Source organism: Diaporthe citri (genome assembly GCF_014595645.1).
Source record: "Diaporthe citri strain NFHF-8-4 chromosome Unknown scaffold_5, whole genome shotgun sequence".
NCBI lineage: Eukaryota > Fungi > Ascomycota > Sordariomycetes > Diaporthales > Diaporthaceae > Diaporthe > Diaporthe citri.
In genome coordinates, this window is record NW_025064850.1 from 3154651 (window position 1) to 3179778 (window position 25128).

General features: G+C 54.0%; 8 protein-coding genes across 8 annotated transcripts; 5 read left to right on the forward strand and 3 right to left on the reverse strand.

Annotated features, from left to right (window-relative positions):
* Positions 1-1015: 1015 nt before the first annotated feature.
* On the forward strand, positions 1016-2877 carry INS49_011475 (uncharacterized protein; the record flags this gene model as incomplete). Its single annotated transcript, XM_043172190.1, has 4 exons — positions 1016-1096; positions 1161-1475; positions 1532-1880; positions 1940-2877. 4 exons carry the CDS (start codon positions 1016-1018, stop codon positions 2875-2877), a joined length of 1683 nt encoding a protein of 560 aa, XP_043023935.1.
* Positions 2878-3827: 950 nt separating this feature from the next.
* Positions 3828-5248, reverse strand: INS49_011476 (uncharacterized protein; the record flags this gene model as incomplete). The annotated part of the gene is made up of 3 exons (XM_043172191.1): positions 3828-4356; positions 4418-4918; positions 5049-5248. 3 exons carry the CDS (start codon positions 5246-5248, stop codon positions 3828-3830), a joined length of 1230 nt encoding a protein of 409 aa, XP_043023936.1.
* Positions 5249-6693: 1445 nt separating this feature from the next.
* On the forward strand, positions 6694-10622 carry INS49_011477 (uncharacterized protein; the record flags this gene model as incomplete). Its single annotated transcript, XM_043172192.1, has 5 exons — positions 6694-8483; positions 8552-8897; positions 8964-9690; positions 9749-10537; positions 10606-10622. The coding sequence occupies 5 exons, from the start codon at positions 6694-6696 to the stop codon at positions 10620-10622; spliced, it is 3669 nt and encodes a 1222-aa protein (XP_043023937.1).
* Positions 10623-12838: 2216 nt separating this feature from the next.
* On the forward strand, positions 12839-13309 carry INS49_011478 (uncharacterized protein; the record flags this gene model as incomplete). The annotated part of the gene is made up of 1 exon (XM_043172193.1): positions 12839-13309. The coding sequence occupies one exon, from the start codon at positions 12839-12841 to the stop codon at positions 13307-13309; it is 471 nt and encodes a 156-aa protein (XP_043023938.1).
* Positions 13310-14209: 900 nt separating this feature from the next.
* INS49_011479 (uncharacterized protein) lies at positions 14210-14785 on the forward strand (the record flags this gene model as incomplete). The annotated part of the gene is made up of 1 exon (XM_043172194.1): positions 14210-14785. One exon carries the CDS (start codon positions 14210-14212, stop codon positions 14783-14785), a length of 576 nt encoding a protein of 191 aa, XP_043023939.1.
* A 708-nt stretch (positions 14786-15493) lies between these two features.
* Positions 15494-18069, reverse strand: INS49_011480 (uncharacterized protein; the record flags this gene model as incomplete). The annotated part of the gene is made up of 3 exons (XM_043172195.1): positions 15494-16294; positions 16421-16545; positions 16632-18069. 3 exons carry the CDS (start codon positions 18067-18069, stop codon positions 15494-15496), a joined length of 2364 nt encoding a protein of 787 aa, XP_043023940.1.
* A 2498-nt stretch (positions 18070-20567) lies between these two features.
* On the forward strand, positions 20568-22780 carry INS49_011481 (uncharacterized protein; the record flags this gene model as incomplete). Its single annotated transcript, XM_043172196.1, has 3 exons — positions 20568-21247; positions 21300-21617; positions 21685-22780. 3 exons carry the CDS (start codon positions 20568-20570, stop codon positions 22778-22780), a joined length of 2094 nt encoding a protein of 697 aa, XP_043023941.1.
* A 520-nt stretch (positions 22781-23300) lies between these two features.
* On the reverse strand, positions 23301-24459 carry INS49_011482 (uncharacterized protein; the record flags this gene model as incomplete). Its single annotated transcript, XM_043172197.1, has 4 exons — positions 23301-23444; positions 23540-23686; positions 23787-24145; positions 24213-24459. 4 exons carry the CDS (start codon positions 24457-24459, stop codon positions 23301-23303), a joined length of 897 nt encoding a protein of 298 aa, XP_043023942.1.
* Positions 24460-25128: the final 669 nt, after the last annotated feature.

The following is a 25128-nucleotide window of genomic DNA, read 5'->3' on the forward strand; positions in this document are numbered from 1 at the left end:
ATCTTGACACCAGCGCTCACCGGCCGACCAGCTCTTGACCTAAAGTGGCTTGAGTCAATGGACTCTGCTAGCTCACTAGCAGGGCGAATGCTCTCAGCCCCTGAGGATCCGTCACAAGATCCCAGCCAAGGTTGCACCGTCGAGCTTCAGCCAACGGCAATGGTGCCGCAGCGAGTCCACTGTCAACACGCCGCGCCGCGCCGCTGTCCAGCTCTCGTTTGTCGTGGCGTTGGCTATCAGCCCTCATGACCACTAATTGATGCTGTCTCTCTCTCTCTCTTTGTGTGTGTGTGTGTGTGTGCCGTCGATCCCTCGACCCGGCCACCAATTGGCACCGTTTTGATTCCCCAATGCTGCCCTGATGCACGTCCCGGTGTCTGATGCACTACGGCTGGGCAACCCTAATGCAACCCCCCAAACCTGGACCTGTTGCTTGTCACTACGAAACAGGCAACTGCAATAATACGGAGTGTGGTACTTCTGTGCCAATATAATACTGCAGGGCCCGCCAATGCCACACTTGGAATTGCTGTTATGAGCATCAAACCAATTGACACCTGTCAGCCAACTCCATGTCAAGTCAATCGGCCCCAAGTGCCTTCAGACGTCCTGTTCTCCCGAGACCATCGTTCATCATGAATCCGAGACATGACCAAAGTTTCCAATATAAACCAAAGCGGATATTCATATGCTGTGATGGGACGTGGGTCAATTCTCTGGGCCCAAAGGACGAGCCTCCATCTAACGTGTGAGTTCACACATGTGTGGAATGTCATCAAACCTTTGCTCCCAAGGGCTGCTCATAAGGCCTATGCGAAGAATCTCGTCGTCCCAGCATGGCGCGGCCTGCCAATTCCTAGAAAACGCAGTGCTTCGGAGACGAGACCTTCTGGGGCCGTGCCCAACCCAACTGTCACATAGATATCTCGAAGGACTGCTAACACGAACGCTGCCTAGGACGAAACTCTCACGAAGCCTTAAGCGATTTTGTACAGATGGGGCCAGTCAGATCATTATGTACTCACCAGGTGTAGGAACCGGACCTTCCAAGCTTGACATGCTCACCGGTGGTGCATTTGGCGAAGGACTAGACCAAGTGAGCTCCAATGACCGAGAATAGCTTGCAGATAATCGGATGCATGTGATCTGACCAAGGCCAGGACATTCGCGAATGTTACAACTTCGCCTGCGCCAACTACATCGATGGAGACTCGATCATCCTAGTTGGATTCTCAAGAGGGGCTTTCACTGCTCGCTCAGTAGCAGACTTGATTGCCTCGGTCGGATTGCTGACTACGGAGGGAATGGACCAGTTCTTTCCGATATTCAGGGATTACGAGAACATAGGCGATGAGAAACGATGCGCAAGCGAGTTCCTGTTTCAAGACCTAATCCCTTACCAAGGTGAGAAGGGCAAGGCCAAGATCCTCTGGGAGAATCAACGCAAGGAGCAATACAAGCAATGGCTAAAATCAGTGAGTTGTGATTGTGCAACACATTGCGCCGCATCTCCAGGCTAACCCATGCGCAGAAATCGTGGACACGCGATACATATCAGGATAGCTCAACCGAAATCAGAATTAAAGCCGTTGCAGTCTGGGACACTGTTGGTTCACTAGGAATTCCGCCTGTGCCCATATTTGGCATCCGGGGCTCGGCCGACCAGTGGAAGTTCACGAGCACACACGTTTCCAGCAAGGTCGAGAATGCGTTTCAGGCCTTGTCACTGGATGAACCCAGGGCGGCCTTCCGTCCTGCCCTATGGGAGCGACTCGAAGACAACAAGGTGACCAACTTGAAGCAGGTGTGGTTCCCAGGAAACCACGGTGACGTCGGAGGTGGCTGGTACGACCAGCAGATGGCAAATATCTCTCTCGCTTGTAAGCTTTGCAAGTGCCTCAAGTGGCCACGAGGAAGGCAGGCTGACAGTTACCCACAGGGATTTGCGACCAGCTAAGCACTCTCGGCGTCGAGTTCAGCGCCCGTCGCCTCACAAGAACTTTCGTCGACGGCCTGCGCTACAATGCGGCTCACCCCTACCCTTATGTACCCCCACCATCATTCCTGATACCCAACTTCGTCTGGAAACCCCTCCTCCGACACGGACACCCACGCCCCAAGCCCTGGGCCTCCTCGCCAGCTCTCTGCCCGCCGCCAGCCAAGGACCAAACCATAGACACAGAAAACTGCACAGGCAAAGACCATCACCCAGACGGCAGCCCGCAGCGCCTATGGGAAGTTGGGCCGCCCCGCTCATGGGCGCTGGGGCAGACCCGCCACCCGGAGAGCCGGCTGCAGCTCGCGACGGGTACGATCGTCCGGCACCCGGGCTGCTTCACGCGAGCGGACCCGGACACCAACCACGACACGGACGAGCCCCTTGTTAATACGGACGAGCGCATCCATAGCTGCGTACGCGTGCGGCTCGTGTGCGGGGGAATGGGCATGGACGACCACGGCGTGTGGTCGTGCCCGTCGCTGCTGCGCGACGATAGCAACCGGGGCAGGCCGGTGTGGAGGCTCGAAAAGGCGGATGCCGCCGAGGTGGAGCGGGCGACTGGGCCGCAGGGGGCGTGGTGGGAGGAGGAGCTCGAGAGGACGGGGATGGGGTACGATGAGAACTGGCTTTACAGGTTTCAGAAGGGCGATGGGCACTGGCGGTGGGTGTTTGAGTCAGACGCCGTGGCTAAGAACGCGGCCGACTCTGCGGTGAACCCCCCTGTGAGGGTGCTTCCTGAGGAGCCTGTGACGGGCTACTGGGAGAGGCACCTGTTGGCTTTGACGAGGGGCCAGACGGACGTCTGGAGGTGGGCGGAGGTGAACTCGACTGAGTGGTCCGCGGCGGGCAACGGGATCGAGTCGGTTCAAAAACAGTAACTTGATTCGACTAGTTTCTGACGAAGTTGGGCCATGAAAATCTTCCCACATGCTAGGAAGGGTAATGTTTGGTAGACAGATGGAAGATGCCAATGGAACTTGTCTACTCGCCCAGGAGGACACAGAAGCCAGCGGCGTATCGAGGCTCACTTTGCGCTACCTTATGCCATGAGAAAATGAATCATCAATTCGCGTTGTGCTTAGTATTCAGTTTCGGGAAAAGAGATTTCTCCTGGTGCCGAATATCCTGGACTCAATGCTGCGATTTGTTGGGAGGATGAGTAGGTGGCGCACCAGTCCGCCACCAGCCAGCCGCCAACGCAATCAGTCTGCTGCTGTTCTCTGCATACCTGCAAACGAAACTTTTGTCCCAGATTTCCCAAGTTCACTCAAGAATTTGTATTCAACTCTGTGGCTTGGATTACAGATATCAGTCACATAGAAAACCATTGGGTCGCAGTGCGTGCAGGATCCAGTCGAGTGTGCGTTGTCACTTCTGGGCCAGGACAAATGTGATAATGGAATGAGTACTCCATGGTGAATAAGCAAGTTACGGCAAATGACATGAGACTTTACAATGACCTTCTCTATACAACAGGTTCCTAATCTTTCCTGTCACCTCTCCTAGCCTGTTTTGAGAACTTGAACCGCAGATTGAGGTCGTTTTCATGTCTAGATGATCCAGGGTACGTCAAGTAATAAGGCACCTTACTGAATGCACCACCGAGCAAGATTATTGACAAAATAAATCAGGACTCTGTAGCAGCCAGATTCATAGAGCAGGTGCCTCATCTTTCTATCACCCTTATTATTTCTTGCCACTTCCGTTCCGTGGGCTCTACAATCTCTTTTATCCCGGAAGTGACCGCGTCTTCCTGGCCTTTTTCTACTTCAAGAGAACATTTCCTGTACTCTAGACGCCCAACTTCGTGTTGCGACCTGATTTAGATTTACAACTCATCATGCGCGTCGTACTGCGACATGCACTCTCCGGGATTAGCAGCGCACCATTCGTCACAATAGGACCCTTCAAGCCTCACCCACATCCAAAACGCCGCGCCTCTCGCAGCAGCAAACGTGGGATCATCCGGAATGATGAGCTCCACCTCCGGTTGCCGTTCAGTGCCTTGTTGCCGGCGTATGTCACCCGTCTGCTCACCACCACTGGTGACGCGGACGTCTGGAATGCTCTTGACGACCTCTTGCAGGACATCTGTAAAGTCCGGCTCAGTGGCTGCCTCCCCGGCAACGAGCACGAGGAAAGGAAGGTCAGAGTGTACAGAATGACGCCTTGCGTGCTCGGCAACTTGTTCTAGAAGACGTTCGCGAACTGAGTCCCAGAAGTCTTGGGGGGGCTCCGACTCCTTTAACTTGTCCAGTCCATATCTGGGGTCGATGGTGCTGAGGTGATTGTCCCACGAATCGGAATAGAAGCAACGCGCAATCTGAAAAGACGTATGGAGAGATTGATTCGTGAAGCTGTTCAGCATATAAGCATGCGTATATAACACAACACATGCCCACTTCAAACTTGACGTACCTAATGAGAAAGGCGACTGCCCCTTGCTCGCTAAGACCTGATCCGACACCACACCAGCGGTCCACACACAGCCGGCGCTTATTCGCTGCGAGGAGGCTGTTGGTCTCGCCCAGGTATATGGGATGACTGTCCTCCCATGACACAGGCTCGATACCTACTAGCACGAGGACGTCATTGATGATGCTATTGGAAGCCACTTGACCGTCCCATGCGGCCATCCACGGCGCTGTGACGGCGGCCGAATCAATGGCACGGCCGTCGAGGGCAGCTTCAGACTCGGCTTTCAAGGCGGCAGCCACTCTGACCAAAACTGCGGCATCCTTGCTTGGTGGCATCCGGAGAGTCCGCATCAAAAGCCTCCATAAGCTCTGAAGGCGGCCAGGTCGATCCTGCGGAGCGGGCTGCCGGACCATTCGTTCCATAAGCGCTGTGTACTCGTCGCCCGCAGGGACCTTTGCCAGGTTGATGACGGTCCCATTTGAGAAGTGGGCGACGGATGTTCTACCAGGCGGTTGTTTCCGTTCATCAGCATGTTTTCTTTGCTGCGCACAAGGACAAACAAGACAAGATAAGGCGACCGAAACATGGCGTCCAACGTTCGAGGAACGGAGAGCGGACGAACCAAACTTACGCGTATGCCTGGCCGAGATGGAATCCTATTGCAACAGGGACGGCTTCCTGCGTCGTAGCATCACGATGGCGGCTCTCGGCGCCGACGCGGCACAGCGCAGACGGCAACAAGGCAAGGCCTAGGAGGCAGAGAAAGATGGTCGTCAGTCTTGGTCGATACGCTGTCTTGTAGCGACAACGGTCTGTGGTGTGGCAGGGCATGTCGGTCGCTCCCAGTCTGTGAATATAATGCTCCTGGCAAGCGTAAGGTATCCTCGCTGGCTACCTTATATCCATGGACCCAAATGCCTTATGTAGTGGCTGAAGTGAAAGGCGGTAATCAGGGTCCATGTGATAAAGCTGTAAGAGTGAGGTGATGTGATGGTTAACTGATTCTAGGCTCCACAGGTGTTACTGAGTTGTGATGGTGTAAGGTGAGTGTGGCAGGTGCAGCGGCGCGTCGGCCAGCTTGAGACCAAGTTGGGCCTTGCTAAATCGGGGAATCAGTGTAACACTTGAATGCAGGGGGGGGGGGGCTCGGCATGGCACTGAAGCAGCGAATGAGGTGCCTTAGTCGCTAATATCAACGTAAATGCCCCCACGCATTTAAGAGCGAGTTAGAAAGCCGAGTAAATAACTTTGAGGTACTGTGACACAACAGGGTATGCAAAAAGGGACGTGTGTTTCACCGAACTTGGTCTAGTTAAGCTCAAGGTAAGATATGTTAATTCATCCCGACAATATCCTAGCAGGATTCACGGCACAGCTCTTCTCGGCATTAAACATCTCCAACAGGGTCACCTATTGGAACTTCAGGTAGCTACAAATAAGTGACATCCCAGGTCTCGTACTCCCCCTATCCTAGAGAATCACTCACAAGTAAGTACCTTTTAGTCTTTCTAGAGTAGCAGCTCTACTCCCTTAGCAACATCATTAAAAACAGCTTTTACTAATCCAAGACAGAGGCTCCCAATTCAACTTACTCCCTAGCTGACACTTGCACTAAGAAATGGCCAGCTAGGGCGAAGGGATGAGCGTAAGTAAGAGGCTGGTTAGCCATGCCTGGGTTCCCAGAGATCCAACCTAGTACCCTTAATGTTCCCCAAAATTAAGAAGATATTTTGTAATTTGGGATAACAAGTTGGACGGAGGTGCTGTTCCTAGATAGTCACAGCGAGAGATTCTTGGGGACGGGGAGTACAAGATCTGGGACTTCAGGATGTCAGCAAATAGGCGCCGGGGGGCATATTGCACCCAACAAGGCAACATTGTTACTGTAAACATATTCTTAAACCAGGTAAGATCTGCAGTGATCCAATAGTACTATGTCTGACTCAGACAAGTTTCACGACCCTACGAGGAGGAACAGGAACCTGGATAACGAGGTCTGAATTGTTTTTTTACTATCGCGAACGCGGCGCAGCAGATGCCTACTTTTGTCTCCTTCAGGAACACACCGAGGCTTTTTACGGAACCGCAACGATGCTTCCCAGTCAGAGCAATCTAAGGCGGATTTGACTGTGTCCATCAGCAACAGGGGCTAGGTACCTTGGATCAGTAGTAAGTCAAACGCAATGATACAAAGTATTTAAGATGCCCTTTGGATTGGGAGAGCTTTATGTTAGTCTCGATTGCTTATGGTAGTTAGACTGAGTATCCCGTAGAAGATGCTCCTCCGACTGGCCCAACTCGCCTCCCTCGCCCTTATTACCGTCAACCCAGCTACGGCGGGCGGACCCGGCAACTCAGTCTTCTTCTCGGGTGAGCCTCCCTGCCCAAGCCTCTGTGATGATGCCGGACCAGATCCCGCCAACTGGACTGTTTATCACTCTGTTGATCGGCTGGACTACTGCGACGCGCCGCTTGTGCTCTCCTTTGCCATTTTTAACCTCCTCGACGATCCGGAGACTGGAAAGAGCATTGGGGCATGCGCTCTGACCGCCTCCTCTACGGGAACTGAGTCCTCCCCCCGCGAGCACGAGTCTGAGAAGCGCGACGCTCGGCCAGGAGGGTTTCAGTTTCGAGATACCTGGCGAGCAATCGTCCGCCGCCAGTCTGACAACTCCAGCAAGAGTGAACCACTCGAACAGGAGCAGCCTATCCAGGCTGCCTGGAAGAATTATGGGACCAAGTCTGCCAGCAGCGTGGACATCGTGTCTCAGGCTGAGCAGCTCAAGTCGTTCCTCGACTCGCCCAAGATCAAGTCTTCTGCCCAGGAACCGACGCTGTACTTCCTATACAACTCCGATACGCCCGCCACCCTCGGTGTTTACGCTGGCTCGGGAGTTCCAACGTCACCCCTATTGGAGGCGTTTAACGACGTGATCAAGTCCCGAGACTACCCAGGTTACGTTCTGGTGCAAGGCTGCGGATTAGCAGCGCCGAATGTTGGAGTTGTGGCCGCTTCGGGATCAGATAGTCTTATTGCTGCACAGCGTGCTGTGAGACAATGGGCGAACTCGACGTGCGTTTCGATGGATGGATTCGAGTCGGACACTCTATCGACCCGCGTGAAGACGGTCAATATCGGTTCCGTGGATTCTACTAAAGAATCCAGGGATACTCGTACCACTTTCAATCAGCTTCACCGACGTGCCGACTGCCGCACAGAGAAGGTGAAATCAGGCGATCTCTGTGCTGACCTCGCCTCCCGCTGCGGTATATCCGTCAGCAATCTGCTCAAGTTCAACCCGAAAAAGGACTTTTGCACGACCCTCAAGGTCCCTCAGCTCGTCTGCTGCTCCCAGGGTGATTTTCCAGTGCCGAAGCCTGGTTCCAACGGCAACTGTGCCACCTACAAGATCGGCTCCGGCGACAGCTGCTGGGCCATCACCGACAAGTACTCGGGGCTCATCACGACCGACGACCTGGAGAAATACAACAAGAAGACGTGGGGCTGGGGTGGCTGTGGTAACTTGCAGCTTAATACCCGCATCTGCATCAGTTCTGGAAACCCGCCGTTGCCGGAGCCAGTGAAAGATGCTGCTTGCGGACCGGTCAAGCCGGGCACGACCATGCCGGGGCCGGGGACCGATCTGGCGAGTCTGAATCCTTGTCCCCTGAACTCCTGTTGCTCCGTATACGGCTTCTGCGGCACCACCGAGGAGTTCTGTCGCCCTGTTCCGAAGGGACAGGCGCCGGGAGCTCCGCAGCCGCCCGGGGGCCCTAACTGCATCTCGAACTGTGGCATGGATATCGTCAACAACAAGGAGCCGCCCAAAGAGTTCGTCAAGGTCGGCTACTTTGAAGGGTACGGCGTATCGCGCCCGTGCAACCGGGTCAGTATACGCACCGTCGACATGTCCAAGTACACGCACATCCACTTTGCATTTGCCACTGTCACCAAGGACAGCTACCAAGTCGACATGGGCCCTACTATCAACCAGTTCTCCGAATTCAAGAAGATCAAAGGCACTAAGAAAATCCTGTCCTTTGGAGGCTGGGCTTTCTCTACTGAGTATGTGATCGATCTCCTTGTTTTGCACCATAGGTGTTCTCTTGTCTCACAATTATACACTATCGTAGGCCAGGGACCTACCAGATCTTCCGCGCCGGAGTTCGAAGTGCGAATCGAGATAAGATGGCCCAGAACATCGCCAAGTTCATCCAAGACAACAGTCTCGACGGAGTAGACATCGACTGGGAATATCCAGCGGCACCTGACTTGCCCGACATTCCTCGCGGAGACCCGGCTGAAGGCGACGACTATCTCAAGTTCCTTGCTAAACTGAGAGATCTTTTGTCAAAGGACAAGTACTCGATCTCCTTCGCCGCGCCGGCCTCCTTCTGGTACCTCAAGGGGTTCCCCATCAATAAGATCATGAAGGTTGTCGACTATGTCATCTACATGACATACGACCTACACGGCCAGGTAATTCTATCACGAATACCCTGTAGTCTAGAGTATATCCCTGGGCGTAACTGATGACCGTGTTAGTGGGACTACGACAACCGATGGGCAACCCCTGGATGCCCGTCTGGAAACTGTCTTCGGTCGCATGTCAACATGACGGAGACGATGAATGCTCTCGCCATGATCACCAAAGCCGGAGCGCCGTCGAACAAGGTCGTCGTCGGCGTCACCAGCTACGGGCGCTCCTTCAAGATGACAAAGCCTGGCTGCACGGGGCCCATGTGCAACTTTGTCGGTCCCGGGTCCGGGGCGGCCAAGGGACGATGCACAGGCACCGCAGGCTACATCGCCAACTCGGAGATCCGCGAGATCATTGCTACGAACCCCAGTGCCAAGGTCTTCACCGACAGGAGTGAGAGTACGATCCTGGTCTACAACGAGACAGAGTGGGTGGCGTACATGAGCGACGAGGAGAAGAAGAGGCGCACCAAGAAGTTCAAGGATCTCAACTTCATGGGGACGACGGACTGGGCTATCACGTTGGATACGGAGGGCTTGGTCGAGCCGCCCAAAAGCGAGATTGGGGGTGATGATGACTTCATCTGGCCCGAAGCTGCCGTCGACCCTAAAATTCATTCCTCGTGCACGAAGCCCCACAAGGCCAAGATCTTGGAGGCTTGGAACGAGGCGGGTGAGATCACCAAGACTGGGTGGGAGTGGACGCGATGGAACAAGTACCAAAACGCGCTGGATACGTACATTGGTAAAAAGTCAGGGCAGGTCCCGTTGCTCGGTGTCGACCACATCTGGGGTGAGGATCTCTCCGAGTCTCTTACTACTTGTTGTCCAGTCGCTCACACTGATATCAGGTAACCTCAAGAACCACTATCATGCACACAACGGTGGTGGCCAGCGGGGCATCTACGCGTACTTCTACTGTGACGCAGAGAAAATGCCGAAGAAGGTACAGGATACGTTCCGTAGGAAGCCGTGCATGTATTCCCCTAGAAAGAAGGCTGGCACAGCAGCCAAGACGTGGCGCTTCCCGGGGAACTTGTGGTCCGAGTACTACGTCCTGCTATGTCCATGGTGGCTGGGCGATATCCCAGACGCCCCCGCGTTCGAGAGCCTCCACGCGATAAAGGAGGAAGCGGACGGGTTCCCGACCCTGCAGAAGCAGATCGACAGGTGGGGGAAGGTGGTGCGTGCGGCGACCATCTACCACGAAACGGCGCACTGGCAGGATATTTCGTGGCCGCATTGCGATGGCAACGAGATGTATAAGCCGGAGGATATCGTCTCCAAGTCCAAGAACGGCGGTGACAGCGGCTATGAATTCAATCTCCGGAACGCCCACTCGTGGACCCTCGCCGCCCTGGCCATGTGGATCATGCAGCAGTTCAACCTAAAAGAACCCCCTATGCCGTCCAAGCCCATCCCCTCGAAGCCACCGACGGACTGGTCGATCAACCCCGATGATCCCGATAGCTTGGATAAGGAAATCTGGGTCAACCCCGTCGACGAGGACTGGTTCGACCCCGCGCGCGTCGACCCCGATGAATTCTCGCGCCTGAGCCAAGTCGGCCAAGGCGGAAGCAGCGTGAGCGACTGCGTCGAGAACAGCGAGTTCCAATCCGAGGAACAGTGCAAGCCCCTATGTAGGCTCGGCAACAACAGCAAGTGCAGCAAGAGCGGCGATCGCTGGAGGTGTACGGGCTGTCGTAAGGCGCCTACGGAGTGTAAGGAAGGTCTCCACAACGACTGGGATGATTGCTATGAGAATTGTAAGAATGGGCTTTGCGGGCAGAACGCGGGGGAACATGGTATTCGCTGTGGGTTTTGTCCTTAGAAGCTTGCCCTCATATGCGCAAGCCCACACAGAAAGCAAAGCGCCTTTTCCTTAGGTCAGTGGCACTTCATGTCTTTTTATTCGAGAATAGAGTTGGAAAACTCACAAGCTGGAATTGACCTAGTTCGCTTCATGATTTGCGCACATCATCGGACGTAACCATGAAGGCGGCCCATTTCACACAATTTGAAGCGAGCGTAAAAGCCGATCCAAAATTCTCGAGCCCAAGAAAAATCCGAATTTGCTCCCCTTTGAACTCAAACACTGGCCCATGGTCTCCTCGCTCAACTTTCTCATGACTCCTGAGGGCTCCGAGCCAAGTGCAACTTCAGAACTTCGAAGACTGGACACACATGCGTGTTGCTTGTGCTTTGCAGATAAACTCTTGGATTGATTTCCATAGATAACTGGTTTCAGGATCGCGACTGTGGCTGGTGGTGTACCTTGAGAAGGAAGTTAGCTTGCTAGGTATGCTCGAGTGCGGATGAGATGCTCAATCACAAAGGACGGCCTGATTCGCCCTGGCTGAGATGGGTTTGCACCATCAGAATGTGAAGTCCCACTGTCAATATCGCAGGGTTCAATATTGTGAGGATTCTTGGAGCGTTAAAGTCTGGGTGAGTGAGTAAGAGATAACTTCTTCCTCGTATCAACAGCAAGTTGATGGCTGCAACGAAAATGAGTAAAGTCGTCTGAAGGACGAGTGGTTCCAAAAATTGAAAATTGACCGCCACGAGTATCTTGGTCGCCATGATCCGAAAACAGAGGGACGGCTGAGCCGCCCTTGGCTGAAGTGCCAGGCATTTGTTCTCACAGGACCAGCTGTTTCTCGCCAGCAGCCCAGTGTCTTCCCCCACGGACCCTTGAAGCAGGGAGAAACCCAACATGGCACGGCTTTGCAGGGCTCAGGACAGGTACGCAGGCTGTGAGGAATCACCCTCTCGCCAGTGTAAGCGCGTAGCAAGTCCAGGGGAGCTGTGATCGATCGCGAGCTCCTGATCAACAGGCTCCGAGCCAAGCGCCAGGCCCCAGCTACCGACCCGATGAGCACCGCGTGCTGCCGTGTTGAACGGCAGTCGCTGCTGTGGCGTGTGGGAGTTGGACCCTCCGCCACGGATGCCCCGCAAATGGCCGCAGAGGTGAAGTATGGCTTTGTGAAAAGTGAGGCCCAAACTCGCATGCGTCGCCAAATCGGCGTGTCACACCAAGAAAAACTCCCCAGCAGCCTTGTGGATGGTGCGGCAGTGTTCTGATGGTCCCAATCGGACGCGCCCCACCGGGCACGCCCGACTTCAAGCGTGGACGCGTTAAGAAGTGATGATATCGTCTTTGCAAGCAGTGAGCCTCAATCAGAGCACCTCAAAGGGGTGGTCGGTCATGACCAGACCCACCACGAAAGGAGTGGATCTGGTCGCGCCCTCGATATGGAAGGGGAAGAAACAAGCAAACAGTCAAGCTCCCCGAAAGTGAACGCCAGATAGGTAGTGGGCAGCCCCCCCCCCCAGTCCAGACAGCTTAGCTCTCGTCCAATCGTATCATCTCCCCTCCAGGTGGTCAAGGAAAGGGTGACTGAGTTGGGTCCTGGGCCCTTCCTCCTGCCGACGCCGCATCCCTTTTCGACGGACTCACCTCTCGACGGACTCCTTTCCACGATAGCCAGCAAGTGAAAATCCAAAGTAAATTAATGGCGCAGAGCTAAAATGAATGCAGGCCACAAGCAATTAAGTGACTGGCGATACTGTTTGTCCTTGACGCAAAGTGCGGTCACAAGCAATTGAGTGACTGACCATACCGTTTGCCTTTGAAGCGATGTGAGTATTTAAAGCAAGTGAAGAGACTCTTTGGTGAACCTGAACTAGCAAAACGTTCAACTTTCTTGGCGCTAGCGAGAAGTGAATAGCTTCAATTCTGCCAGCACTAGTATAAATACGTCCTTAGGCCTTCCTCGCATCTCAAATCTGATTCTATCTTTCAACCGACCAACCTTCCGTCTGCTTTCTACAGACTCAGATCGGCACCTCTAGTCCTGTTGTCTCAACAACACACAACTCAACCTTCCCCTCTTCGTCATCTAATTAAAAAACTACCCACTACATCAACAACGACGACAATGTCTTACCGTGGCATTTCAAACCTTCCCAAGCTTCCCCAGGAGGACATCTGGGTCCCGAAGAAGCTTTCCTCTTCTCGTTCGGCTCCTAGTGGGATGGAGGACCAGGCAATGGCCATTAGCACGCCTTCCGACGAGAAGACGACCACCCCGGCAACCAACGGCCTTGCGAGCTCCCGTTGGGCTGCTGTCCCCGCCGAACCGAGCCAGGTTGGCAACAAGAAGGCTGCCAAGGCCGACCAGGAGAACAAGAACAAGAAGAACCACCAGATGAAGCCTCGGAACTCGACCCTCAACCAACCTCGCCCAGACAACAAGACCCGCGGGACTCCTGCCATTACGACGCCGGCGACCGCGCGCCGAATCATCGGTCCCCTCTCGGCAGAGGAGAAGGAGGTCAAGATGGAGAATCCTTTCTTCGACCCGACCAAGCACAAGGGCCTCGGCAGCTCTCGCTGGGCGAACGAGTGATAGAATCCGGGGTGTGAAAGGCGGTGGCAATACTCTTTTAGCCGGAGGCATCCTAGACTGAACACAGATCAACGGGTGGAGAGACAATAGACAACCGGGTACTCAATAAGAATGTACTGGTGACCAAGAATTAGATATCCCTACCGTGAATGCTTGATGTGGAGCAAAACCATCCATATAGTTGGAGCTCATCAGAACTCCTTCTCCTAGTATTTGCAAGGCAGACTACACTCCCGTTGGACGATCTAAATGTTCACCTAGAGAAAGGTACGAGTCCCTTCGGATGGCCTCTATTGAGAGTAGAGACCAACTGAAACTTGGCATGCCATTGTTTTAATTTGTTCTCCTGAGTAAATGGCCAGCCCTGGATATCCTTCTTATCTGATACTGAGAGAAGGCATGTCCAAGTATTCGCTTACATATGGAAATTGTGGTGCCTAGATGAAGGAGTTAATCAGAAGCTCACTTTTTGAGAGGCGATCCCTAAGTCCAGGTGAGGATGTCTTGGTGCTCTACACTCGTGTTATGGAAATTTTGAGCTTTATAGAATGACAGCGTCTCGAAGAAGCACTTGGAAGCAGATTCCAACATTCTAGAAGAGCGACGTGGGTATTCAAGGCAAGTGAAGAGACTCTCTAGTGAATGTGGTCTAGCTGATAGTTTCAAAAACCCTGGGTGCCGGCGAGAAGTGAATAGCTTCACCTCTGCCAGGACCAGCTTAAATATCCCCCTAAATAGATCTTGCCCCCGTCCCAATTCTGGTTCTGTCCCTCAACCGAGCAACCTTCCATCTGCTCTCTACAAACTGAGATCGTCCTCTAGTTCTGTGGTCACAATACCTCACTTTTCCCCTCTTCGTCATCTATCTATAAGCTACCCACCATTAACCACAACCTCAGAATGTCTGCTCATGGCGACATTTCGGCCTATGCCAACCTCTCTCAGGACACCCGGGCTTCGAAGGGACTCGCCGCTTCTCGCTGGGCTACTGGTACCATCGACGATCAGAAGCCGAATCATCGCTTGGTGACCGTCAAGGCGGCAACCGACAACGCATCCATGACGACGACCAACAGCCTCGCAAACTCTCGTTGGGCTCCTGGTGCCATTGATGACCAGGAGATGGCGAACCAGCAGATGAACAACATTCAGGCGTCAACCTACAAGGCGCCCAAGCCGACGACCAACGGTCTTGTCAACTCACGATGGGCCGCAGACGCAGCCGAGCCGTATCAGTCTCGCAACTACAACAAGGATACCAAGGCCCAGCAGAAGAAATACACGAACTCGATGCTCAAGAAGCCTTTCCGAGACTATCACGACCACAAGACTACTCCCACTACCAACATGACAAACGCCATGCCTCGTCGCATCATCGGCCCTCTCTCAGAGGAGGAGAAGACGGTGAAGATGGAGAACCCCTTCTTCAACCCGGAGAAGCACAAGGGTCTCTCAAGCTCTCGCTGGGCGGACTAGTAAGATCATACATAAGCACCAGGAGGTGATTCCCAGCTGACATTCCGCTTCCAGGCTAGAGAGAGAGAGAGGAAGGCACAGGGACAGTGAAGGATGGCGGACCACAGTAATACTGGTGGGACAGACCCTCGACATAATCACAGATCGAGGGGTCGACAGCACAAGTAGCTTTATAATGAGAATGTGCCGGCGACCAACAGTTGCCTGTCCCAATCGTGAACATCCTGTATGTGAGAAGAGCTGTCCTGATAGTAAGACATGGTCAGGAAACCTCACAAGTATATGCAAGGCAGGCCCAGCTAGACTACCTGGAGAAAGCCACGAGTCTTGCGGAGTGCCACTTGTACGGGTTGAAAATTGTTCCCAACTGAGATGCGACGTGTCCTTGTCTGGACTTGACCTACTAAGTAGTTGACTAGTCCTGGACATCCCTCGCGCGTGATGTTTGAGAAAGAGACATGTTGGAGTATTTGGTTCAGATATTGACGTCGGGCGTGCTTGGACAAATGGGTCTACAAGATTTTATCACATCATTGTCCACAGATCCGGCTAGGGATGTCGTCATGCGCGCTAGAATGACTGTGAAAATCTACCGTCCGGAGCAGAATGCCTCCTTGCAAAGTACTACGTAGCGTAGCGCAGCACTCTGGAATAGAAGTAAAATATATTTTATCTACCGCCCACCAATGGGCAATTCTATTCTAAAGTCTATATTTCCAAGCTCGCCCGACTCTTACCCATGCTCCGCCTTATCTCAGCATCCTCGTCCTGCTTCTTCACGTTGTCCCACCCAGGAAGCTTGACGGCGTGATCCAACGCGACGGGCAGGCCCCTGTGCCTCCCACGGATCATCATCGCGATCATGACGAGCTTCGACCCAGTGTACCAGCCTCCGGAGAAACTGTACGAGTGGTCCGGCAGCCCTATCGACAAGCCGATGTTTGTATACCCGGACACAATCTCAAACATGAAGTTGAACACGCTGTAAGAGCGTGGGTCCGCGATCGAGTGGGACGTCTCGATGAGGGTAATAAGGAACAGCGAGAAAGCGATGGCCCAGATGTCGTGCGACAGCTGGCCGCGGAGGTGCTGCGACACGAGGCTCACGTGGCCCTCGGGCGTCGAGGTGGAGGCCGCCCCGGCCGCCCCGGGCTTCTCGTCGAAGTTGATCTCCTCGGAGCGCTTGAGCCGCGGCCTGGTCGTCACGCCCACGCCCTGGAAGTTGTTCATCCGGTTCTGGATCTGCTTGCCCACGAAGGAGGTGCCCCGCCTGCCGACGGCGGCCAGCTTCTTGACGGACTTGGTGGACATGCGGGATTTTGCTTGTGATACGCCCGACGCAGACACGGCTGTCCGCTCCGGGCCAAGGGCAACGCCAAACGTGGGTGGGGATAGGAGGGGTCCAGAGGTTGGTAGGAGCTCATCTGTCGACTCGTTGATTGTCGAGTCACCGTCCTCGCTCTTTTCGGGTTCGGTGGTGTAAATTCCCAGCGACCGTTCTTCGTACACCTGGATAATGTTAGTGAGAGGTGCTCACGGTTTGTAGGAGGTGGGTGGCCGGAGACCACAAATACAGTTCAGACAAAAGGAAGAAGTCCGGCAGGAACAAGGGAGCTAAAAAGAGATGCCACTTACATTTGAATTACGCATAACAATAATCTCTGGATAGGCAGAGATGTACATCACGATGACCCACAACACCAGAACGTCGAAATAGAGACTCGATACCGGAACAACAGCGAAACCTCCCGAGGGAATGGCTAAAGGCATAAAAGTTAGCGAAAGTGTCTCCACGAGGCAATTCATTTGCGTTTGGAGCGGGATCCAGCGGCGTGTGGTAACTTACTCAGTGCCTGAAAGACAGCCAGCCCTACTCGTTTCGCAACTGGGTATGCCTCGATGGCAGAGTTGCCGATGCTGAGAACCAGCAATAAAACCCAGTCCATGACCGCGATAGTGGAGAACATGGTGACGAAGACAAAGTTGGCCTTGGCAGGGAACATCATCATGTACAGACGACGCGGGTACTTCAGAATGAAATCGAAGGCTTCCTTCCAGACAGTATAGTCCTCGTCATCAACCGACATCTTCAACACGATGCTGCAGAAGTAGACGGTCGCCCTGAGGAACGCAGGGAACGCAGCATTTCCAGCAAGAGACAGGATTGTCACGATGGTCAAGACGAAGGCATCGTTGTCAAAGGCAGCCACGCCTGCGTCGAGTAGTGTCATTCCGGCATTGTTGAACGAAGAGATGGCCAGGAAGATTCCGGCCCACCACGAGTTCTGGGTATTGACGGCCGTGATGCTTTGGCTGTGCACATAGAGCCATGCGCCGAGCGCGATGGCCCCGAGGAGCTGCCAGAGGACGAAGTAGACGCAGACAATGGTGAAGAGAATCTTCAAGGCCCGATACTCGACGCCCCCCAAGTACTCGCGCTGTTCCTCCGTGAGGTCGAAGAACTGGCCGTTCCTACCGACAGACTTCTTGTTCTCGTGGATAAAGGTCCTGAAGTCAAAGCCCTCTGACATGGACTGGCGACCGTCGTCACGACTTAAGGGCCTCCGCCTGGTGGTGGTGTTTGACTTGGGCGAGAGCGGCTCGGCGGAGCTGGTGGAGACGTCGAGCTTCTGGCCTTCCTGGATGGGACCCAGCATGCCGGATCCTGGTGCAGCATCATGACTCTCGTTACGGGAATGGTCCAGGTTTTTATCGCGGGATTTAAAACCGGACAGATGGAACGCGTCTGCCTCGGCGCGCCGCTCGTGTCTGCCTTTCTTGGCCTTCCGTTTGGAAGCTTTGAATGATGACATGACGGGCAGACCAATCATTGCGCCAGCCATACCGACAATGGCGCCCGTCTTCTTCATCCTCCTGTTCCGCTCGGCCTCCACAATGTCCTCAAATCGCTTCTCAAAGACGCGGGCGCGGAGCCAGATTGTAAAGATGGAGACAAATACGGGACTTCCCAAGACCATCATCAAGGCAATTATGACCTGCTGGGCGGTTGAGAGCTGGCTGATGTCGACTGTATTGAGGCCGGACGTGGTGAAGGCAGACAAGACGAGGAAAAGGCTGTCGACGAAGCTGACGCTATGGGTCGGGTTTGACAGGCCGTAGAAGATGCCGGCAAAGATGAGCCCCACAAAGATGAAGTAGGCGTAGTGCATGGTGATGAAGTTGACCGGAGGCAGGTAAGGCCGTACGGCGGCCCATGAATCAACCATGCGGTCCGCCGTGGCGGGGTGGTCGGCCTTGAACTTCTCCCATGGTTGCCATGCCATCGCTGCCGGTGCTCAGCCCAGCGGTGGTGAGAATGAGCGAAGCGGGCAAGGGGGCGGGCACGGGCAGATTCTTGCCCCAGGGTCGGTCGGTTGGTCAGTCTAACCGCCTGTTTGTCTGCCTGTCTTTGAGGTAGATGGACGGAGGAAACAAAGGATTAACCTTGGAGGAGGAGAGAAGCTTGGACAGGAGGTCAGATCATCATATTGCCAATGCCCAGAGGCAACCAACGCCCTGAGGGTGAGTCGTGCAGTCGACAACTGAGGTAGCGATATGCTCGCCCCTGATCGACTCGCTTCGGCATCTCAAGGGCTAGAAATCTAAGCAGGGCTCGCCAGGGCGCGCTGAGGGTGGATTGGAATCGAATCCGGTTGGCAGTCTGCAGGGACGGCCTGTCCCGGGCCCACATGTTCTAATGACAGCTCATTACCCGTCGACAGGGGCATGGGCCGTATTGGACCTCAGGGCATCCCGCCGTTTCAGCCCCCATCGCCCTCAATCGGTCCCCGGGCCCACGGGAGCCAACGGGCGCCGAAGCTAAAGTTATGGGCCTCTCAATTCAACATCAAATAACATTGCCTCTCGCGTATCGACGACGTGGCCGGGCCCACGGTGGCCTCATCGACGCCGGCGCCACACCAGACTTTGGATCGTAATCTTTCAAAAGCTTCGTCGCGTCCTCTTCCACCCATCAGGTGCTCACTGCCCAGGCACCGCTAATACTTAAGCCTGTGCCAGCACCACCAGCCAAGTCCGCCGTCCTCACCGCCAAAACTCATCTGGTCACTCAATGCATCAAAGCACCACCGCAAACCTGAAGTAGCATGACCAGCTTTTCGAAATTTATAGCGTCTTGATTGTGTGGACCCCAGGAACGCAGCTTGGCGACCTCGAGCCCTCGTTCAACAGCGCGATAAATCCCTCAGTGGAGCCAGGTCCAGTCATCACCACACCCACGAGCAGCATCAATTGCCCCAAGGACAACGACTCTAGACCTAGCCCATATGCTCCGTTGCATTCTCTAACACCTGCAAGTACAGAATTGCTGAGCATGTCTTTGTTCGTTGAAGGGAGAGAGCCCAATCTGTCCCTGGCTTTGCGCAACCGATGAACACCATCGAGACAATAATCACCGACAATTGCGAGAACCTGACCACCCTCAGACACCAAAATTTCTATCAATTTTTTATTTGCACCTCTACATACATTTCGACTTTTCTTATGAAACATTTCAGCAGATTTGTGGCACAGTTGCCGACGACTCATTGGCCGGTATCGGTGTCCGAAGCCGAGTATTCCTTGAATTGTGCCCAAATTCTTAGGAAGTCCCAGCAACTCAAGTGATGAGTGTGAATCAGCCTGGTACGTGTATCTCCAGGACTTCGGAGCTTGTGCGAGGCTGGAAGGATCGCACCAGCCCGTAAAACAGAGTCGACATCCACGAAAGCAGCAAATACCAACCACACGTTTCAAAACCCGAGAGATGTTGGATACCAAGGACCACAATTACTGGTCATCCCACTCGATAGCTTTCCACGTCTATGCGCTTTCCGAAGTTGCGGTATTCTTTCCTACACCAGCTCCAAATGCAGCTTGATGACCGGAAGGAAACTTGTTTGTTCGTGTTAGATGGTGTGAAGAGGAAATACCCACACATCACTTGGATCATCATCAAGCCAGTGCTTAGATGCTTCAGCACCAAATCTACTATCACATCAAACTTTCCGTCTTCCCATTTCATGGCACATTCTTCATCACGGTCGTTGCACCTTAACTTACACTGCATGCAAACCTGTAGGCTGTCATATCCACAGGCAGAGGATTGGAAGCCTGGAGTGGAACGGATGCCAGGCAACCAATGTGTACCACATCTTGGAGCATGGTGGCGATATGTGACTATCACTGTCCATGCCTTGTCATATGCTGGTCTGGAATAGTTGCTTTTAAACTGCCCTACTACTCAACTTTTCTTGTCTTCATGGTTTCAAGCATGTGATCTCAGTTACTACACTTCAAATTTGGCCAATCCCTGGTGACTTTGCCTGGTCGTTCAGCCTTTGAGTTGTGGGGCAAATCAGCCCTCGCAGGCAGCAGCCTGCAGCTATCCATAGTGTTTCACGACGATCCAACCTCGTTGGACCTAGTGCTGATGCTGCACCCATGTCTTAGCTTTTCTTGACGTGAATGCCGTAAACCTATGGATGTGCAGCTGTTGCCTTGCCAGCATGCTTGACGAGTTGGATGCTGCAAGCTGCAGTCAAAGGATCACTGAGGCCAACTCAGAAACGAGGCAGGTGTGCTAAAATGTGGCTCGCTGCAAATATAAATACCAGGTGAAGGAGGGGCGTTGGGGAGCTTGACATCTGGGGAGACTTAGCAGCCGGCTTTCGGGTTGCACCTTCCCTCGACTCGGGCCTGAAAGAGCAACCCTCGACTTGTGACTTTCAACTTGTCACTCAAACTTCATTCTCCTGCCATAGTCAGCCTTGATTTCGCAACCATGGCAGACACGAAGCCGAAAGTTGCTGTTTACTACAGCAAGGATGGGTCTCCCAGTATGCTCAGCCTCGAGAAACTGTCCGCATTGATGAAAACGACCGACGTCAACGAGGAGGTCGAGGAGAGCTCAGAAGGCGAGGACAGTGCCGTCGACACGCCTGAGGAATATGAAAAGGATAAGGACAAGGAGACGACAAACGCTCCAGTGGGATCGGTCAGCGAGGTCAAGAACATCTACAAGTCGTCGAAAGACAAAGACGGCGTCTGGACCTGGGTCAACAAGTACCCCGAGGACGTCGCGGAGCCGGCAGAGAACGCCGTGACGGACACTTATGCGGTGCTCGTGCGCAACGTCAAGAGCCAGGACGGTCGCAAGAAGCTCGAGGCCCACTCCATCGTCGTGCAGAGCCCCTGGCTGCAGAAGGCCCTCGGCGACGTCGTCTTGAAGGATTATCCTGGCGTAGCATGCGAGCTGAAGCGATTGACTTTTGAGGCCCCCTTCAAGCCGTTCATCCACCGCTGGTTTGAGCTTCTGGAGTACATGAAGCGCCCTGACCTGGACACAACAACCAAGGAGCATCTTGTCGTTCTTCACGACATCCTCCAATATGAGATCGGTGACAGCATCAAGGCTTATGAGGACTACGTTCTCAACGGCGTCATCACTTTTGAGCATCTCTGGTGAGTCATTCTGGTCATTCGCCAGAATCCATCTTACTAACTGACAACGCAGGATGATCTTCCAGCCCGGCTCCGTCATCCTCGCCGCCCACAAGGGACCTCTCTCCGCTTTCGAGCTGGGCGAAGCGCAGTACATGGAGAACAAGTGCGGCAAGTTCATGGGCCTCTTTTGCGACTGCGTCGATTACAGCGGAAAGGAGTTCGGTCGTGTGACGGAGCGGATCGATGTCCCTGAGTTCATCGGTGCCAAGAAGATCACTGGCTTGAATGCCTTCCCTCTGACTTTCCACGAAGACGAGAGAGCGGTTGCGGCAAGTCTGATAGAGAGGGGTAAGCTCTTTGAAAAGCTAGCCGGTCACCATTACAAAGCGTAAGTAATTGCACGTTCGGTGAGACGGTTTATGAAACTCATGCTGACCCGATATCTTATTTGGCAGATACGATGGCACCGCGATCACCTGGGATCAGCAAGGAAACGAAGTCCCGATCCAGCTCAGTGGCCGCATCGTCGTAGACATCCATTCTTTCAACCGCAGCAACATGTGGCGCCGACGTCGGCTAAGGGATTGGAAGGCCAAGGACCTGGAGCGTCTGCACGAGCATCGACGGAAGCACGGCCTTTCTGAGCATGGTCAACTCAGACTTACACCATACTACCAGATGCTCGCACGGTCCCGGACCCGTGGATATTCCCTTAAGCGCAAAGAGTGGCTCGAGTTCTACGTCGAGCAGGTCGACGAGATCACGTGGAACCGAGATGCATTCGAGAAGCTCGTTCTTCCAGCTGATCAGAAGGAGCTGATCATGGCCTTCTCGGAGTCGCAGCTGGACGGGGGAGACACTTTCGATGATGTTATCTCCGGCAAGGGCCGAGGCATAATATGCCTGCTATCCGGCCCGCCAGGTGTGGGCAAGACGCTAACAGCAGAGGCAGTAGCAGAGAACCTTCGCGTGCCGCTGCACACGCTCAGCTCGGGCGACCTGGGCTCGAAGCCTTGGGAAGTTGAGCAGGGCTTGTCGCAGATCCTCGAGCTGGTCGCGCGGTGGAACGCCATCCTGCTGCTGGACGAGTGCGATGTGTTCCTCGAGGCGCGGTCGACGCACGACCTCGAGCGCAACAAGGTCGTCTCCATCTTCCTGCGCACGCTCGAGTACTACGAGGGCATCCTGTTCATGACCACCAACCGCGTGGACAACATCGACCAGGCGTTCCAGTCCCGCATCCACGTCTCGCTCGAGTACCCAGATCTCACAGCCGAGTCGCGGGCTCACATCTGGCGCAACTTCCTCTCTGCCGCCAAGCAGAAGCCCGAGATCACGGATCAGGATGTGGAGGAGCTAGCCAAGCTGGAGCTCAACGGACGGCAGATCAAGAACATACTCAAGACGGCTCAGCTTTTGGCGAGACGGAAGAAGAGTGTGCTCAAGCGCAGCTTCATCGAGACGGTCTTGGGGATTGAGAAGCGCCGCCCCGTTGCCAATGGCACTGCCGACTGGATTGGAAAGGCGGGTGTCAAGACTCTGGGAAATTAGAATCAGCCCTGCAAGTGGCCTGACATGGTTGTGAAATCCGCTCGTAGATTATGCCCGTACATAGCTCCACAACCTTGAATTCAACTTTGCACAGGATGGTACAGTTAAGTGATCTGGCCGCGTGCTGTATATCCCTTCGCTGTGCTGTACTGATACCACAGTGCCTCGTTCCCCAATATTCACAAAGGCTCAACGGAATCATCTGCACAAGTGCTTGTGCTATCTTCAACTTGGGAGGAACAAGTCGACCTGGACGTTTCGTCTCAAAGGGTTGAAATTCGCCGTCCCGGCCCAACACACGTCCCCTTGGGTCAGGATGAACACAATGATTCTTTCAAGATTGTCGGATGCAGACGGGAAGATAACACATGACACATCCATAACAATACCATAGTGGCCTCAGAGCCATGCCATCTCAAAATTGGGGTTGCTTCAAAACTGGATGTAATATCTATTTAATCCCTTGTCCACCCCCGACGCAGGAGATCCATCAGTCTCCTAGCATCTGTCGCCCGCCAACCTAGTTCCCAGGCCATGCTTCAGGACAGACAAACGTCTCCCCAGAGGCATCACCGAACAAGGCCTCGTCGTCAAAGTAGGCCTGGTTGTAAGGCACATCGACGCACTTGCCTCCTCCATTGGGGCCGACGTGTGCGCAGTGAACCTGGCAAAACAGGTCAGTAGCACGCTCATGCCAAGATGCGTTTTCCTTTTCTTTGTTCTGCTTGAGGCTTGGCAGAGAAAATCTATCCGACTTACATCAGGTCGAAGCGGAGTGAGTCGGACGTGCAGGGCTCTGCACCAGACGTTGTCGCCCCACAGGTTATCAAACGTGCCCATGGGCTTCTGGGTCAGACCGGTGACGCACTCGTCGGCAGAGTCCCACTGCTTGTTGGCTCCGGTGCACTGTCGGAGGAATGCGTCAGCCCTCTGCGTTGTCTCCCGGTAAGGCACTGTGGAACGAGACCCATCGTTTGACGATGGCAGCGGGCAGGGGGCGACTCACCGTGGCCTGGGTAGCCTGACAAAGCTGGGCGCGGACCAAAGCCTCGTCGACCGGGAAGTGCGCGACATCGTGGGTCGTGTTCCACCACTGCTGCAGGGTCGGGATCCAGGCGTCGAACTTGAGCACGGCGCCGTCGTCGTCGAACTGCCAGAACGCGACCTGCTTGATGGTCGAGACCCGCTTCTGGTACGTCGCCGGGGCCGAGGCGTTCACGCCCATCGTCTTGCCGTACACCACCGACGCCGCGACCTCGGGGCACTCGGACACGAAGTGGATGACGGTGGCGTTGGTCCAGGTGGCGTAGGTCGGGGGTGCCGGGTCGGGGGTCAGGGCGAAGAAGTACTCTTCCGTGTCATTGACTGGGATTTGTTTGTTAGACTTTCAACCGATACACATGGCATACGTTAGTACTTAGAATGGACGTACTACCACTGAAGTTGCCGATAGGGGTGATTCGGCCGACGACATCTTCTGCGAAGAGGCCAGCAGGTATAGCATCTACACCATTCTGCAGGAAGACCAGGTTGCTTGGATAAGTGGTGAGGTTGTAGATCTTGTTGATGGTGTCGAGGTTTCGCTGCTGGAAAGCAGATGCATTTCGAGGCAGCTGGTAGGGAGCCAAGCCCGTGGCTGCTGAGAGCAGGAGGAAAAGAGAGATGAGTTTGGTGATCATTGTTGATGTATGATTGTCCTTTAGTAAGGTCGTCAGTCAGGGAAAAATCGTGCTCAATAGTGGGGGTGTTGGTTGTGATGTTGGAGAAAAGGTAGGTTGGAATCTGGGAGATCAAATCTCGTTAATTGATGCTAGAAGAGGAGAGATACGGGGCCGACCTGCACAGTGAATACATTGGGGATTGAAGAACCAATGGGTATGATGAGATTGTTACTCAAGTCACAGCCACCTTCACTGGTATACAAGCACATCGCAAAAAGCAAACAGCGCAGAAAAGCAGAGTAACTTGAAATCCCTCCGTCAGTAGCGGCTTATTACACATTAAATCCGGCTCCCGACTTTTACAGAGCGCAAAGCTCACGACACTTCTGACCATATAGAAAGTGTATATCGGTAGATCGATTGGATATGACTCCTGGCCCAGAACTCGCTCTCTCCCAAGGTTGGCTGGCCTTCTTCTCGAACTGTGACCACTCAACTGGAACCTGTCAGCGGTCCCGGAGATATCTGACAGATACAAACACCTGCAAGCCGGGAGGCCTTTCATTACACATTGACCGCTCTTATTCACTTATATCGGCCGTATACTTGGAAAGGCTCAGTGAATCATGGGTCCCCTGGGTACACATACGGGACATGCGATTGTCCCAGCAGCATCGAAGCAATTGC